At 39.2% G+C, this 17,559-nt stretch overlaps 1 protein-coding gene across 8 annotated transcripts in view; it reads right to left on the bottom strand.

The window, feature by feature from the left end:
* Window positions 1-17,559, bottom strand: part of EYA1 (EYA transcriptional coactivator and phosphatase 1) — a 308,341-nt gene that overhangs the window by 89,194 nt on the left and 201,588 nt on the right. For 4 of the 8 annotated variants that reach the window (XM_012809807.2, XM_012809809.1, XM_003797263.2 and 1 more), the window contains one exon: window positions 14,312-14,434. In XM_012809807.2, coding sequence (XP_012665261.2) covers window positions 14,312-14,434 — 123 coding nt within the window. Of the gene's footprint in view, window positions 1-9,488; window positions 9,494-14,307; window positions 14,474-17,559 lie in introns of all 8 variants that reach the window. The other 4 variants (XM_012809810.1, XM_012809808.1, XM_012809804.1 and 1 more) reach the window with 3 other exon arrangements.

Below are 17,559 nucleotides of genomic sequence, written 5' to 3' on the forward strand. Positions count from 1 at the left end.
GGCAGAGGCAGAAGACTTGCTTGAGCCCAGGAGTTGGAGGTTGCTGTGAGCTGTGATGCCACAACACCCTACCCAGGCTGGAGTGCAACTGCCTGACTATAGCTCACTAAACCTTGTGCTCTTGGGCTCAAGTGATCCTCCTGCCTCAGCCTCTTGAGTATCTGGGACTATTGGTTAGCACCACTGCACCTGGCTAATTTTTTCGTTTTACTTTTTTTTTTTTAAGAGATGGGGTCTTGCTACATTGCCCAAGCTGATCTCTAACTCCTCCAATTCATCAGGGACTAGAAATTCTGTTCCTCAGAAAAGCCTCTCTAAATCCTCCTCTCCTCTTTCCCCCTAAGCCTGAGTCACTGAATCTATTTATCTACCTCCCTATCCAAGCTGTATGTTTGTATATATCAATCAATCTATCCATCTCTGTGATGTATTTATGATGTACACGATATATACACATGTATCCATGACTATCAATGTTTTAGGTGAATTACTATTTAACCAATAAACTAATAAATACGAATCAGTCCTTTCCTCATAACTTGGCTAATAAAAACCTCTTGGTGTTTATATAAATATTAATTGGTTATTCATACTCAACCCACACAAACGTCCCCAAATACAAAATAACAATAACAATAAAAATAGATAACACGTACTATGTTAGGAGGTATGCTCATCTGCATGCTTTATCTCTACTGCATACTATATGCATATTAATATTCTTATTTTGCAGATTAGGAAATAGAGGATTAGCTTTAATACAATGTCCATGAGAGGAAGATAAAACTCAAACATAGGTCTGTTTTTAAGAATTACACAATGCTCTCCAGGCTCCTTTCACCCTATTCTACATTGTTTCATGGAAAGTTCTGAAATTCACTCGTGTTTTCCCCGAGATCATTCTACAGGGTTAAAATACATGTACACACTTAGTAAATCTACTCAAAGTGAAACAGAAATAACAAGAATGAAATAATAATACTTAAAACTTCTTGAGTGCTTACACTGAGCCAGGTCCAAATAAAGCACTTTATCTAACTCACTGATTCCTCACAACCACCCCACGAGGCAGAGACTACTATATCCCATTTTACAGATGAAGAAAAACTGCCTGGGGTTATTAAGAAAGGATGGCAGAGCTGAGATTCAATCCTGGGCATCTGGCTCCAGAGTTGGAGCTGTTAATGTCTACAATACCTTGCCTCTCAGAGTAACCAGGTTTTTGACTTAAAAGTGTTCCCTTTGTTTACCACCATATGGCTGACAAACTGACTCAGAATCGTGAGATGCTTGTAAAAAGGCGCACACCTGGGCCCTCCTCAGACACAGAAATCAGTCTGGTTGAGGCAGAGGACTGGGGTGTGACCTAAAAAATCCATGTGTTTACCAAATGCCTGATTTGGGGTACTGCTGTAGCTTAGTCCCCACTCAGCAGGTGTTTAAGTAATTGCTTCAAAAATATGTAACCAGTATAAGCTTTCTTATTGCATTGTGAAGGTAATTATACTTTTCAAGCATTTAGAGTTAAAGCTTCTTAGAGCCTATCTGTGTTGGGTATTTTTGGTTCTTGAGCTCCACTAAAGATCCTAGGAGTAAAGGGTCCCACGAATCTGATGCAAACTTCAGTGCCAACACCATGACACAGATTGCACCCAAGTTTAGAACACCACAAAGCAAAGACAAAATAGCAATGGCCATTCTCCCAAGAAAGGCTCAGGAACACACTTCTTACTCTATGGAGGCCTGGCAAGAGGGACATATTTGCATGGAAGGCTGTCCACGCACAGTGAGCCTGGCACGTAGACACCACAGAGGAGACAGCCCAGGCCATGACCAGGAAGAAACCGACTTCCTTCCTCCATGAGGATCAATCCACTGAGTTGCTCCTGGATGTACAAGAGTTTTCACTCACCATTTTAGGTCACGGAATTAGCCTCAATGTTCAGAATTCTTTTATCAAAATGATACATTAGTATTTATTTCCCTTCCTACACACAAATGAGTTTACATGAAAAGTCACTTCCAGATAAATAAACCGGATCCTTTCCCAAGATAAAATGTTTTATATTTCACTTTACGTTTTATTTATGAAAATTCTCCAAAGCAGAAAGAATTCCCGCCTAGAACTCATTATTTCTCAATCAAGGAGTCTGGCAGAAATTAGTTTAAGTGAGGCTTCAGTCGTTCTTGCAGAGTTTGGAATTAAATTAACACTCCAAGTGTGGCGTAGGGTAGGGTACCTTCTTCCTCTTCTATTAAAAGAAAAATCTTACCTACTTAAGTAATTTGCTACTGTGAACAATTATAGCCTTTTTAAAACATATATATAGAACGGGAGACATTTCCCAAACAGAACACTGGAATATCTTTCTTTTCAGAATGTCTCAAGATAACACTGTCTCTGTCCTTCCACTGCCCCCTTTCTCAAGTTGAGAATTTTTATACTGAGTAGGCAGGTTATACAGAGAGTACCAAAAGATGTATACACAAATTAACAAAAGAAAAACTGCACACTCCATTTGTAGTACTCAATATTACCAATTCACAAAAGATGAGCAGAAGGCACACTGAGCTCTCTTGTAAGAGCAGAGTCAAATGTGAGTCGAGCGTTACAAATGTCAGTCTTTTTCTTTCTTAAAACGTGTACACCCTTTTGGGGCACCCTCTGTGTCTCTCTAATCACAAAACAAAACACTTTTCGAGTCAGCTCCCCAGCACCTCCCAGCACTCTCTACAAGTGTACAGGTTGTTGGAGAGCAACAGAGGTGGGGGCCCAACTCTAACCAGGTGGAAAGTTTAAAAATCCCACACGCTCGTGAAGAGACAGAAATAGCAGCTGGCGGCACCTACTTAGGGAGGGGTGCCTGGAGATACCCAGTTAGACTGGGGAGCAGCTGGCGGCACCCTGCTCAGGGAGGGGTGCCTGGAGATACCCAGTTAGACTGGGGAGGAAGCCACACCTGTCACGGGAAAGGGCAGGAAGTGTGCTCCCAGCACAGGGGAGGGGAAACGCTGCAAAAAAAAGGTGAACAGAGAGTGAAAAGTTTATAGAGAGGCAGGGACCCAGTGGTGACTGCTGGTGGATGACGGTAACTTTTTGATCATTTGCTTTCAAAAAACAGCTCAGGAAAAGAAACAGCATTCTTTCACTGAAAAATCTGAGAATCCGAATGTTCAACATCACTGTTAGTGTTCTGGGATGTGTGAAATGTTACGATTCTGACCCTGCCTCCAAGGATAGTCAGGCAGAGCTGGGAGCCGCTGTAAATGCAGGGATGCATGATTATCTGGTCCAGGAGAGGAGGGCTGGGGGCTGGCACAGAGCTGGGAATGGCAGTGTTGGGAACAGAACACGCTCCCCATGCACAGCCTCTATATTAACCAGGGATGTGGTCACCGCTACCCCGGAAACTTCTCTGAGTCTTGCTCCGTTACTCAATGCTTCCCTCCATCAGTCCACATTTTCTGGCTCTTCGAGCACAGCCCGAGCCTTATCTTTCCTCGACTATTCCTCTTCAAACTGATTGTACCTTCTGGGAACTCAAAGCCACGGAATTCATCTCTTTCTTAGACCAGTGCTAAATAAGTCCTCTTTAATCTTCTTTCCATCCTCACCATGAGTGTCTTAAGCTGATTTGTTGCATGTCCCCTCACACAGAGATGGACAAGCCAGGCCTGACTGAAGGCCTGCATCCGGGACTTCACCTAGTGGCGGCCAGAAATGTCACTTGAGTTTTAATCCCACGTGGTAGGTGACTAAAGGGTTGAGGGTGAACACAAGTGTCCTAAAGAATCAGGTGGAGGGACAGGAGGGAGTGGTGGTTTCCATAGCTTTTCTTTCTTTCTTTTTTTTTTTTTTTTTGGTGGTGGTGGGGAGTACAATTTGTAAGGCTAGCTGAGGCCCTTAAAGATTTCAGGGGAGAAAAAAGTCTCTCAACTTTTTATTTGTTCAGCAATAAAAAAGAGTAAGGAAAGGAAAAATAAAATAACAATGGACTTTATTTCTCAGATTTTATACGGAGGATAGATACATTCTGCTGGTTTCTTTAAAACTAGATGGTATATAAAGGGTTATCTTTAAAAAACTGGCTTATAATCACAATTTCAGATTTAAATTTTATAAAGAAATTAAATTCAGGACCTTCAAGCCCCTTCTGAAAGGAGTTACACTATTTCTGAACCTCCAGCGGAAGCATCCAGCAGGAGTTTTAACTCAAATAAAATGTTAAGTTGATTAAGTAATCACGGATTTTTGAACAGGTCATAAAATCGCACTCATTTGAGCTATGCATACCCCTGAACCCCAGAGATGGTATGGGGACTGCACATACACACACCATATGGGTACCCCAGTAGAACATTACCCTTGTTCTGGCTATCACCATCCTGACTGAATACTGCTGCCCTGATGGTACAAAGCCCTCCTAGGAGACTGTTTACTCTGTTAGCTCAGATCTTGGAATTATCTCATGTATATTAATGAAAAATTAAGAAAAACTTCAAGTTCAGAATGCAGTAACACCCTCTGATTTTGGAGGACAGTTATAGTTCGATACTTCCACTTCCATCATCTGAGGGTATTTCCAGCATCACCATAACAGGAAGCCAAGGCAGGCTCCTTGTCTTCATCTAAGAGGGAAGAGGATGGTGAGGACTCCCTGGGCACGGCATCTTGGTTAGGGAGTGAATGTTATCTCCACCTCCAGGTAATTGTGTTCGATTCTGCCTTGCCTTGTCTATTGTTTTTAGATTTTTCTTATCAGTAATGTTGAAAGGGAATTATATTAAAAATGTTACTAATTTTTGGTCCCAGGATAATAAGAAACACGAAGGGTGGAGATAACGACACCTAAGAAATTGAATACATTTAAAATCAAAGTATCTCCCTTTCTAAAAGACTTCTTCACTGTAACTCCCCTTTTTAGGTGAGCAGATTTAAAATTTGTGGCTCAAAGGAGTAGGGCACCGGCCTCATATACTGGAGGTGGCAGGTTCAAACCCAGCCCTGGCCAAAAAACAAAAAAAAATTTTAAAGTATATAAAGTGTCCTAGGAACAGTGTATCACAAAGATCTTGCTTTTTCATGTCACCGTCAGGGGTTCCTGCAGTGAAAGGGTATGGCTTTCTTATCAACCATAACAAACAAGAAACAGTCTTGTAAGAAGACCGTGCATGGGCCACTGGGTTCTACTGGAGCTAAGCAACCGTAGTTTTTAAACAAACCAACCCCTACAACTTTTAATAAATCACCACTACTTTTTCACAGTTAAGAACACGGTCAATGTCGATTCATAACATGACTTAAAATATCAAATCAAAGCTTTGTGTGTGATTGCATCTGGTAACCAGCTATTAATTTCAAAAAACTTAAAAAAATTTTTTTTTTTTTAAAAGGAGTAACATGTAGGTCAAAGGTCTACTTTACAGAGAACAAGGACTCACATTAAAAACCAGAATCCCAGCCAACGTAAGAATGCTGGAACCTGCTGGGGCCTGTCTGTACTTCCCACGTTTTAGGGCATTTTCTAGCACTTACTCGGCAAGCAGGATGCTGTTTGTCCCTCGTGTATTTTCACAGAAGTCCATTTGCTTTCCTTCCCTGGCCTCTTTGCCATGGGCTATGTCCATCAACAAGCTCGATCTATGTGGCAGAAGTTACCGCAGGTCCCTAGGGAAAAGCCTCCGCAGGCCAGATGGGCTATTTAAAAGCAGGGTTTTCTCCCTTCCTTAGAAGATAGATTTTAAATGGCCAGGTTTTCCTTTTTATCCCAGTAATAGTTTTTATGTCCAGAGAGAATTTTTAACTTAGGTACGAAGGATGTCAAAGACGGTAGGCTTATCTTTCTTCATATATTTTAACCAAAACAACTCATAGACAATAAACTTCGTATTGATCACTAACGATTGCTATGCCTGGGTTTTGAGAGATTTTCATCCAATTTTCACAACTTAAAATAACAAAAGATACCAAAAGCACTGAACCAAAAATATCACTTTTAACAAATCAACTTAAAAAACATTCTACAGCGTAAAAAAGGCCAAGAACTAAAAAACAAATATAAGTAGACTGGCAAAGCCATTAAGGGGAAATTCTGCACAGCAGTACAAGATGCAATTGTGATTTTCCAACTCGAATTGTATGTCATTTTATGCCAGAAAGTACAGATCTCCAATGCTTTATCATAGCAGATTATAAAAATATAATATATTTCCTAAACCACACATTTTTAGAGTTAGTCCTTTTGAAAAATACCATTTTTATGCAGAAAGAAAACCTTTAAAGGTATAGTAGTACATTTTGCTAAGCAATTTTCATTTCTAAATGACTAATAATCTGAAATAATTCAGGCATAAATCTGCAAAGCTGTAGAAAAGCAGATCAGAGGGAACTTGGGTGATGTTACTAGATCAGGGGTTCTCACCCTTCCTAATGCCGCAGCCTTTTAATGCAGCTCCTGTGGGTCTCGACCCACAGGTTGAGAACTGCTGTATTAGACTATTCCCACTTCATCATGAGCCACAGATACGGAGGTCACAATGGGGAAAGGAGCTGTGCCCCTTCCACACAGCCTTTAACAAATCTCTGCCCTGAATTATCGTTTCTCCTCACCGGTTTGAACCCAATCTCTTTAGCAGAACAAACGTTACATCCAAAGAGGGAATGAGAATTTCTGTTATTTTTCTTCTTTAAGTGAGAGCAATAAAGCCTAAAGGAAAATAAACAAAGTGGCATTTCCAGGGCCCTCTGGCTTAAGTACATGAGCATCTGTGTGCCCCATCTATCAAGGAGAATCCTGACACCTTCCCTGTGCAGAATGGCAGGAAAGTCCCATTCTGTCATTGCTACTCTGCGGCAGTAAAACTCTCAGAAAGGCATTCTCTACCACCACGGAGATGCTGCTGCAGTCCCCAGCCAGCCCCATCTACTAGAATGAACACAGGGGAAGATTGCTTTTAACACATAATAAGTCAAATGAAATTTTTATTATGCTAAATTCCAAATTCATGTCCCCAAATGAACTAGGATCCTTCATGAATCTTAATTTCTAACTCTCACTGTGATCGTGGATGCCTCCACTTCTAACAAACATTTGTGTATTTTAGATAAAATGTTAAATACTAAAGATAAAAACGTGAATAAAGATGGTCACTACCTTCGACAGTCTAGAATCAAAAGATCTAAGCTGTTATGGAACGAAGCTATTATTTTCTCCCCGAAGCTGAGGCTTAACCAGTGAAGTGACACAACTACATTTTAATTGTGTGTGTGTGAAAGTCTTTTGCAAGTGAATTATACGTGTCTTTTCCTTAAACAGACTGCTAAACACAATTTCATTTTCTTCATATGATTTGGTATCACCAACATGAAAAAAGTTTATTTTTTTCTGTTACCAGTTTAGATTATACGTGAAGTTAAATGCTGATACCAGCAACAGGGGGCCAGATCTTGCATTAAAAAAAGATAATAACTCAAAGCTTGATTTTCAAGTTAGTTGTCTCTTTTACATAAAATGAGAATAAAAGTTGTTTTATGATACACAGGCAGATATTCTACGAAAGCAATCAGTAAATCAGGGCTAAAGCTGCTTCTCCTAAACGGTGTTCTTAACCTTCCAGCACGCACACGCATGTGCACACACTCACTCGATACCCCCTTGTTCACACTCTGGGCCAGTGCCCTGTGATTGGGGAAAACACTTTTTGGGCCCAGCTGACCCCAGGGTCTCCAGGCGCCCTCTGTCCATCCACACCCGCCCATCCAGCTAACTCATTTGCATCAGATTTGTCAATGGTGTGTGGAGAAAATCCTCCTCAGACCCTTCCAGAACTTCCTCCCCAAAGACTCAGGCGAACACTTGGGGAACGCCAGGAAAACGGCAAAAAATGAATAAGCAAGGCCTTCGTTTCCTCAGAGTGAACGCTACAGCTGTGTATGAATCAGAATGGTTCATCTTTCTCTGCTGAACTTAAGTTTCTTTCTTTTCTTTTTTTTTATTGTTGGGGAATTATTGAGGGTACAAAGAACCAGGTTACATTGGTTGCATTTGTTAGGGAAAGTCCCTCTTATGATTGTGTCCTGCCCTCAAGGGGTATTTCTTTCCTTGGTACAAATGAAATAATTAAAGCAGAAACAGAATTTTCCAGTGATTTTACAGCACAGGTGAAAGCAATCAGATTTCCCCATCACTGAGGTTTTATTCCATGGAATTTTAGTATTAGTGCAGGCAGAGCAAAAATTTTTGGCTGATCCTTGGTTTAAAATGGCATATGTTGAATTCACAGAACCCTGCCTGGCTTGACAGAAGCATTGAATGTGGGAGCCGGAAGGGACCAGCAGGATCACCTGAACCAAACAAGGACACCAAGTGAGTCTGGCCAGCTTACAAGGCCAGAGGCAAAATGGCCATGAATTACCAAATCTGCTCTGTAAGGGCTGTGAAAGTGTTTAAGCACTGACACTGTGCAGAAATGAGTTTTCTAAAACTTTTTTCTAGAGCTTCCTCAGCTGGTGTTTGGCCAGTTATATAACTAGCTGTGTAATGCAATGTCTTGATTTTAATGGGCACATTCACTTTTCAACAAATTTAAACACTACAGGCAACTATATTTTGTGGCTTTTTTTTTGGTAGTTTCTTTCTGAGAGCCACTCCTGCAGGTACTATAATTTAGGTGTATGTACAATACAACAGGGTCAGACAGTTCCAAACCTTTCTCCATTTTGATTCTGAGTAGCCATCCTTGAGTAACCACTGATACAAACTAGCTGAATTGCTAATTTTATGCAATCTTCAGCATTTACATGTTCTTAACCTTTAATGTCACTGCTCGGGGTCATGGTAAAAATCAAATGCGATGTTACATAGGAATTAACTAAAATCCTTGGCATATACGAAGTGCTCAATAAATGTCAGAGGTTACTTTATACTGTTGTATGGACCCTGGAGTTTTCCATCTCTACCCGGCATAGCTTGGCACCTTCCCATGTCTTCCCTAATCTTCTGAACTAAACAATTTGATAATTGAATGGCTGTCATCTCCTGTTTCTCCACTTTCTCCCTGTGCTCAAAGTAGAGACGCACCTGCAGGGACACTTGGGGGACAGGGCTTGGTTGATACATCTTTCCACCACTGCAGAGCTGGGTTTCTTGGTCACCAGCTCTTCTGTGCGTCCCACCCCTCCTGCCTTCCAGCACCCCATCCCCACTGCTGCCAGGGCAACTTCCTCTCTCTCTCTCCACACCCCCAGCTGCTTTCTCTTGTCTCCTTCTGTTTTTTTTTTTTTTTTGGTGTCAAGTACAAAAAGCCTGCCATTTTTTGGTAGTAATTTTCTTTCCATGCCAGCACATTAATTCCATTTGGCTCCTTTTTTTTCCCTTTGCTTATCTGGTCACTGGGTTCTCAAAGTTCTCTTTGATGGTGAAAGATTTTTAAATATATTTTCATTATATCATGCATATTAAATTTTAAATCCTATTTCTCACATATACCTGTTCTTCCCTTGGGAAATGGAAAAGAGAGAGAGCATTTAGGTAATACTTCCTAATCTGAAACTATTCCAGAAAGCTGGACCATAGTAATTAAAATAATAGTAACCACATCATCATCACAGTGGAAACAGTAAAAATGAAAATAAGCACTTGAGTTCTTACTATAGACCATGTGTTGGTCAGAGTTATTTACACGGAGTATAATCAGACTTATTTGATTGAGTATAATCAATCTCAGGGAATAGACATGATCCCATGGTCCAGATGAGGAAAGAGAAATGTGAAGAAGTCGAGTTGCTTATTGAAGGCCCATGGACAACAACAGCAGAACTACAGATTAAAGTCTGAATCCAGAACCTGTTATACTCAGGGAGAAAGACATCACTACATCTTTAGTCTAATTCTTCTAAGTCTGAAAGAACCTAAGACGCGATCATCATAAATGTTCTCTAAATTACTCAGCATAACACCCAGTGCGTAGCATCCACACTGCATTTAAGATGGAGTTATATGGGCTACTAGAGTATTTCTTCTATTATTATGAAATTCTGATACCATTATGCTCTAGCAGCTAAATCTCTGAATAATTAATCACCATACCTTATATTTTAAGGAATAATGCTATGCAAGAATATACCCAGATCACAAAAATAAATACATCCTCATTCAGGATTCAGGATTCAGGATTCAGGATTAAGAACTTTTAATAGCCATAAGATGAAACTGATAAAAGCAAAAATTACCATTATTCATTAAAGATTAACAGAATTCATAGAATTGTGAAATAACTGTAGACATAATCGTACAGTACTATATTAAAAAAAATATTGAAAAGACACTCAGGCTGGGCATGGTAGGTCATACCTGTAATCCTAGAACTTTGGGTAGCTGAGGTGGGTGGATTGCTTGAACTCAGAGTTCGAGACTAGCCTGAGGAAGAGACCCCCATCTCTAAAAAAAAAATAGCTGGGCATTGTGGCAGGTGCTTTTAGTCCCAGCTACTAGGGAGGCTGAGGCAAGAGGTTTGCTCAAGTTCAGGAGTTTGAGGTTGCTGTGAGCTATGACTGAGCTATGACGCTACAGCACTCTACCCGGGACAACAGAAGATAACTCTGTTTCAAATTAATTAAAAAAAAAAAACTCTCAAAGATCAACACACTCTCACAACTAGGCACACAACTGAATACTGATGAAGCAGTTTTCATATTACATTTATATTTAAGAAATACATATTAATTAGAATTATGTACCTAAATCTGGCCATATACATTCCATAGCAAATTGTACATTTATCACTATACATAATCATAATGCGAAGTTAAGCTTCAAGTTAATACCACGTTACTTAGCTTGATATACAAAAATCATATTACAGGTTGAATATCCCTTAGCTGAAATGCTAGGAACCAGAAATATTTTGCATTTCAGACTTTCTTCAATTTTTTTAATATTTGCATTATATTCTGGATGAGTATCCCTAATCCAAAAATCCAAAATCCTAAATGCTTCAATGAGCATTTCCTTTGATCATGTCAGCATTCAAAAAGTTTCAAAATTTTCAGATTTTTTGCATTAGAGATGCTCAACCTGTGTATCCAATAATCCAAAATTGAGTGAAAGACTATTATAGAAATACTCAGAAAGGTAATCCCTCAGTCACAGAAAATGGGTTCTCAAATCCCACTTGAAAGGCCATTCATCTAGGGGATGTGCATAAACACTCCAAAAGTTTTAATGGAATATCCAATAAGACCAGACACAACAGAACCCGTGGAAGGAAAAGCAATGCTTTCCCTAGGGCTACACATGTTCTCATCTCTTTTCAGAAACAGTCTACAATTTCCCCAAATTAATTTGCTTTCCCCCTTCATTTCCCTTCTTCTTTATTCTAGCACCGTCCTATCCCCGATGGCTAGTTAGTCTTTTTACAAACTGTTTCTACGGCACAGCTTTTGATCTAGGAGAAGAGCAAGAAATAAAAGTAACTCTCAAGTGCAATATTTCTCAACCCATCTGAGGTTCAGGACCAGTTTTTTCCCCTCGTCCTTCACAGACTAACAACTGAGCAAAATATAATAGTCAAGTATTTCTTTAAAAATGGAATAAAGACAGGGAGAGTACATGTCTCATCTTAAAAACTTACTATGAAATTTAACAGACATAAAATTTACTATTGAGGGACTAGGCAAGTTTCTGAATGGTCTCAATTTCTATCCTTAGCTGATGGTGGACTGGTAACCACGGGGCTGCGACGGGATCAGGCCCAGGTACCCCACATGGTGTAACTCTGCTCTAGGGAGGGCACGTCCTTCGCCTCCTCAGGGTCCCCTTCTTCTCAAGGAGACCTGGATGCCTGGAGGACAAGGGGACCCACCATGGAGGGCTTACTTCCCTCCGAGCTCCTGGAGGAATCTGCAGTTGTATAATTGATTTGGTTGCTTATCTACTGCCCCATCCTTGTCAAGAACAAAAACCCTGTGAGCAAACAGAGCTTGTCTGCCACATGATCCCTTTCATTACTAGAGTCTAGGACTATTAAATTCATTGATGAAATTTGTCCATCACTTTTTCGTCTTTTTATCACTTTACTCAATTGATATTCAGCGTATGTAGAAACAGTTCTTTTCCAAGGCAGCTGAAAAATACTGCCCTTCTGGTGATACGTTTTCCATTTTATAACAGCGACCACTGAACATATTAAATTTCATAATTTGGGAACTAATTTTGGAACTAATGGCAAAATCAAATATGAAAAGATTAATAGATCTTGTCACTTAGAGTCTAGTTTGCTATATAGGAAAAAACCCTAAAAACCTTAAGAATAATAAATGGAAAATATACGTATGAAACACAATAAAAGGTTAAGACAGTTAATAAGACTAAGATGAAGATCACTATTCACAAAAAAATTTTTCTCCTTAGTTTTTAAAAAATATTTTAAAATAAGATATCCAGTGTGTGCACTCTATTACACAGCTATTCCTTGTGTAAATACATAAGAAATCCTTAAAAGAGTATAAACAGTTTACTTAGAAATCCTACACTTAAACTTATCCTAAGGAAATAATTAAAGATGTAGATAAGATATGCATAGCATTGCTCCAGACATCCAGTAATAAGTAAGGAATTAAATAAGACATAACTAGAAATACCACAAACCTTTAAAATGATGCTACAAAACAGCAGTTACTGATGTGAAAAAGGTTTACAGTACACTGTACCGAAAATAGCAGCTTGCAATAATATATGATGGACTATGGTCCCATACTGAATATCTGGAAGAATATATATTAAAATTACAATAACAAATGCATGAGACATAGGACCATGATAATTTTTGCTTCTTTGTATATACTAATTTATCTGCAATAAACATTATTAATACAATAAAGAATAAAAGATATGAAAAAGATCAAAACTATTAAAAAGAACCCCTTCAAATCAAAAGGTGGTAATCAGGGATCTAATTCAACTATGGCTTAGCACATGTTTGGATGCTGAATATGATTTGTTAAACTGATCTGCATAAAAACAAGACACTGGCAAAATGCTTAGGTGGAAACAAGTCTCGAGGCTTTACAGATGCATTTACATGATATTTTAATATGCTAATTACAAATAATGTCTATATATTCTTAAAAACAGGGTTGACAATGAAAACTTTCAGCCGTCACTCCATTTAACGTGCACTTATATTATGTTTTGCCTGTAGTTTCAAAAACAGAATCCAGGGACATATTCTTGGAAGCATTATCCTGAAGATTCATTGGGTGGCTATCCATCTGATTTACTCATCTTTAGGCAAATCATTTAGTCAACACATATCACATACTTTATTTCTAGAACTATGATTGCCTCCCTCCAATCTCTACCCCACAATAAAAAGAAAGAAAACAGCCCTTTTGGAAAAGGCAGTCGGTAACACCAGGTATTGGAGTTTTTAGTATACACCACATTCATTACAATCTCTTACTAGGCTGACTTTTGACATCTTCATTCCTTTTTTAGTTGACAGAAAACAAAAAGGAAGAAACAGCTTCACAAAAAGTTTTAGAGCTTTTTGAAAAGAACCTTGTAGATGATCACTTTGAACTCTCAATGTTATAAACATGGAAATTTAGACCCACAGAGCAGGTGACTGAAGAGCCAGACTAGCAGCAGGTGTCCTACCTCTAAGCTAAGTCCACATGCCATCCTCACTGACCGCTTACACCAGATTCTATTTTAGAAATTAACCTTCAGCCTATAGCAGTGATTTTCCACTGGTATACCATGAGAGGATCTTAGGCGTGCTATAAAAATTTTTAAAGATCATTAATTAATTTTTTTTTTTTTGAGACAGAATCTCACTCTGTTGCACTGTGTAGAGTGCAGTGGTGTTATAGCTCACAGCAACCTCAAATTCTGAGTGATCCTCCTGCCTCAGCCTCCCAAGTAGTTGGGACTACAGACACCCGTCACAATGCCCAGCTAGTTTTTATATTTTTAGTAGAGACAGGGGCTCTTGCTCTTGTTAGGGCAGGTCTCAAACTCCTGAGCTCAAGCAATGCACCCACCTTGGCCTCCTGGAGTTCTAGGACTATAGGAGTGAGCCACCAGGCCCAGCAAATTAAATAATTTTCAAAAGATGTTCAAAGCACCATAAGTATAGTGGTAAAAAAAAAAGTAAGTTCTTTTTTTTTACTCTTTTTTTTTAAATCAACATAATTTTAGTGTGCTGTGCAAGTTTTACTATAGGTTCAGGTGTGCTGTGAGATAAAGAAGGTTGAGAAACATTGGCCTATAGGGTTAAGAAAACAGCAATGTCAGTTAAGTATACAGACCTTGCATCTGGTAGCTGTAGGGTGCCTGTCCAGGTTGAGGGGTACCAAAGCTGGTGCCATAGCTGAGAAATCCTGTCTGTCCAGATGACTGAGACTGTGATAATCCACTTTCGGTCTTGATGCCTGCCCACAATGCACCTAAATCAGTTAGTGATAGCTTATCTATCTGTTCATTTGCAAAAGCTGGTAAATATACAAAGACACACATTTCTACAACTGTTTCGTCAAAACGCCTCCTAATCTTACCTCAGTGTTAAAGAGTATACATGCATACAATTGGGATATCACAAGATATAACTTCTATTTTAAAACTCCAGGATTATTATGGATTTGAATGTCTATTCACATTATTCTCCCTTGTTCTGAATTCAACTTGCCATAAAATATCATCCCAGTGATACTGCGTCTGTATTTCATTTTGTCATTTGATAAGAGCTGAAGATCATCTCCTTCAGAGTTAAGAAACAGCCATAATCGAACTTAGTAAATTACTCCACAGTTTAGTTACATTAACTACGATCAAAATAAAAACCTTTTTCCTAAGAAAATAATTATAATGAGAGCCTCTAGCCTCACGGTGTTCCCCCCCGCCCCCCTTGGTCTATCACAAAGCTGATTTCAGTATACAATTCATTTTGAAGGCAGCGGAAGCCACACTGGGAACAGAACTCAGCCAATTGAGGCAAAGCCTCCTCCTTCCCCACCAGGTGCTCTTAGAAAGCAAACACAAAGGGCACAGAAGGCAAAGAACCAATCCCTGTTAAAACAGGCAAGTAGTTCCCCTTCTGTCTCTTTTAATTTCAAATATTCAAATGTAATTGTTTTAAACGTAGTCTAAAGTACCTTTGTTTTTATCATATGGTAATACAAAAATAATGTATTTGTGGCTTCCGAATACTACCCAAAGTGCCCGCCTGACACTGTCATTTCAGGTCTTGGGTTTGGCAGCCTGGAGCTCCAGGGCTCAGCTCTGGATCTTAATTAAAGACAGTCATAAAAGTGAACAACTGTCCTTAATTCCCACAGAAGGACAACAGAAATTTCTGCCAAGGGAATTCACATCTTTGAACAATTTTGCTTTGCACTTGAGATAAATGATATCTTTAGAATCTAGAATACACAGTAGTTTTTCTGTTTATTTCCATTTTAGGGGAATTTCATCAGTAGAATGAAGTTAGGTAATTGTCCTAAGGCAGTGGAAGAATCTGACTCTTGGCTGAGGGAGCCTACTTTAATTCCTGGAGTATCTCTAAATAACTTCGTAATGGCCTGGACATTTAAGTTTTAACACAGCCTTACCATTTTGTTTAATGTGATTTTCCCAGTAGGTGGGTAATCCCAAACCAATGAATAATCTGTACTTGTAAAGGACTCTAGAAACACACCTTCCCAAGACAGGTGGATGGACAGCTTTAGAAACTCCTTTTCATGTGGTCGCCACCAGAGATTTTCCCCCTCTCTCTCCATTTGAGGCTACACGGATCTATTTCCAGCTGTTGCCTGTCCCCCTTGTTTTGGCCTGAAGGCTCAGGATGGGGAGCTCTGTGATAAGAACATGTGAGGAAAAGCAGGAAGAGGCAGAAAAGCCCCAGAGTGACCACTGGTAAGATGGCAACGTCGCTTCTCTGGTACACTACAAGCAGGGCCAGTGAAGAATAAAACGAATGATAGTGTTTCCCCATTAATCTATTATCTTCACTATCAAAAGATATGCCTGTCTTCTTTTACAGAGTCTAAGTAAAAAGTCAGGGGGCATAAGCCCTTGGGGAAAGTTTTTAAAGACCATCTGGACCTTGATTATCAACAGTGAAAACCCTTGTTCCTTATGAACCAGCAAAGGGGGAGAAGGGCAATGTATTTTTCAACTCATTGGATCAAGAAAAACAGAACCTCTGTCACAAGCACTTGGGGCATCTTCCTGTACTCAAGGTTCAAAAAACAGAAGAAAGGCAAATGCTCAGGACTGAACATTATTCCCAGGGGACTTATAGCCATGGAAAGCTCTGGAATCCAAGCCCCTCACATGGAGCCACACGGTCTCCCTTTCCCTGATCCCCACCTATCATATTAAAATCTCTGTCTTCCCTTTGCTGCTGCTGATTCAGCTCTCAAGACACTCTGCTCTTTCATTCCCTCCCCAAACAGCTGTTTCAGACAACAAGGACATCCATGAATGGTTTAGCCCATCCACTGGCAAAGGGAGATGCCCAGGGCTTCCTATGATTGAACTGGAGAGAAAGAAGGAAGGAGGTGTGTGGGGCCGCCAAGGCCGTGATGGGAAGGGTACCTTCCCACAGCAGCATAGGTAGGTCAACAGTACTTTCATATAATGTGTACTGGAAAATACTTTTACATTTCATAACCATCGTACAAGTAAATTTTCAGAACATCAATTGAAAATTGCCTTGACTTCTATTACAGCAGAATGGTAGCTGTGCAATTCAAATCATAGATTCTCTTTCTCTAATAGTTGAAAACTAAATCACACATAAATTTTATCCATATATGATAGTATTTTGAGAAACTTTTTGAACCCAAGTTATAGAAGTGAAAGATAATTCCAGAAATTCCATTTGAAGGCTCTTTTTCAAGTCTACTTCAAAAACACCTCACTAGGGAACATTCAGCTAATAGGTTTGAAAGAAAGCTATGAAGGCAGAAGTTACATGTAATTTGATTTTTATGTCTACATATTTTATAAGAAATTCATACAGGGTCAAATTTGTTCAAGATAAAAATAGAATTAAGTTGAAGAATTAACAGAATTAAGAATAAAGTAATTTACCTAATTAGTAATGAAATGCTTCAAGAACATTCATTCTTTCACTAATCGCAGGAAAGAGTACCACAAAACAGTATCAGCAGAAGCACAATTAGAATATTGGTTAGGAAATATGATTCTGTGTGTCAAGGACAGAATTCCTTATTCTACTAGTTCTTTCCTCTAAAAGTCTGTGGACTTTTCTTCATCACTTTTCTTGGGAAAATAGCCATCACGCATCTATTGTCATTCAGTTCAACTTGTTCAAAATTGCAATGGCAATTCAAGTGAAGGAAAGGTATTTTGAAAGTCTAAAGCTTTTAAAAAATTAAACTTTGGAATTTTACTGGATTTATCTTTAATTTACAGGTATTGCCCAAGTAACAATTGAGTTAAATTACACCAAGATAAAGATAATCTCCAGGTGGGAAGGAACGAATGGCCATGTGAGCTTTAAATGTTTCCTGATTTGCCTCTTCAAAGTGCG

The sequence above is a fragment of the Otolemur garnettii genome, unplaced genomic scaffold (assembly GCF_000181295.1).
Source record: "Otolemur garnettii isolate 467f Iridium unplaced genomic scaffold, OtoGar3 scaffold00113, whole genome shotgun sequence".
Lineage (NCBI taxonomy): Eukaryota > Metazoa > Chordata > Mammalia > Primates > Galagidae > Otolemur > Otolemur garnettii.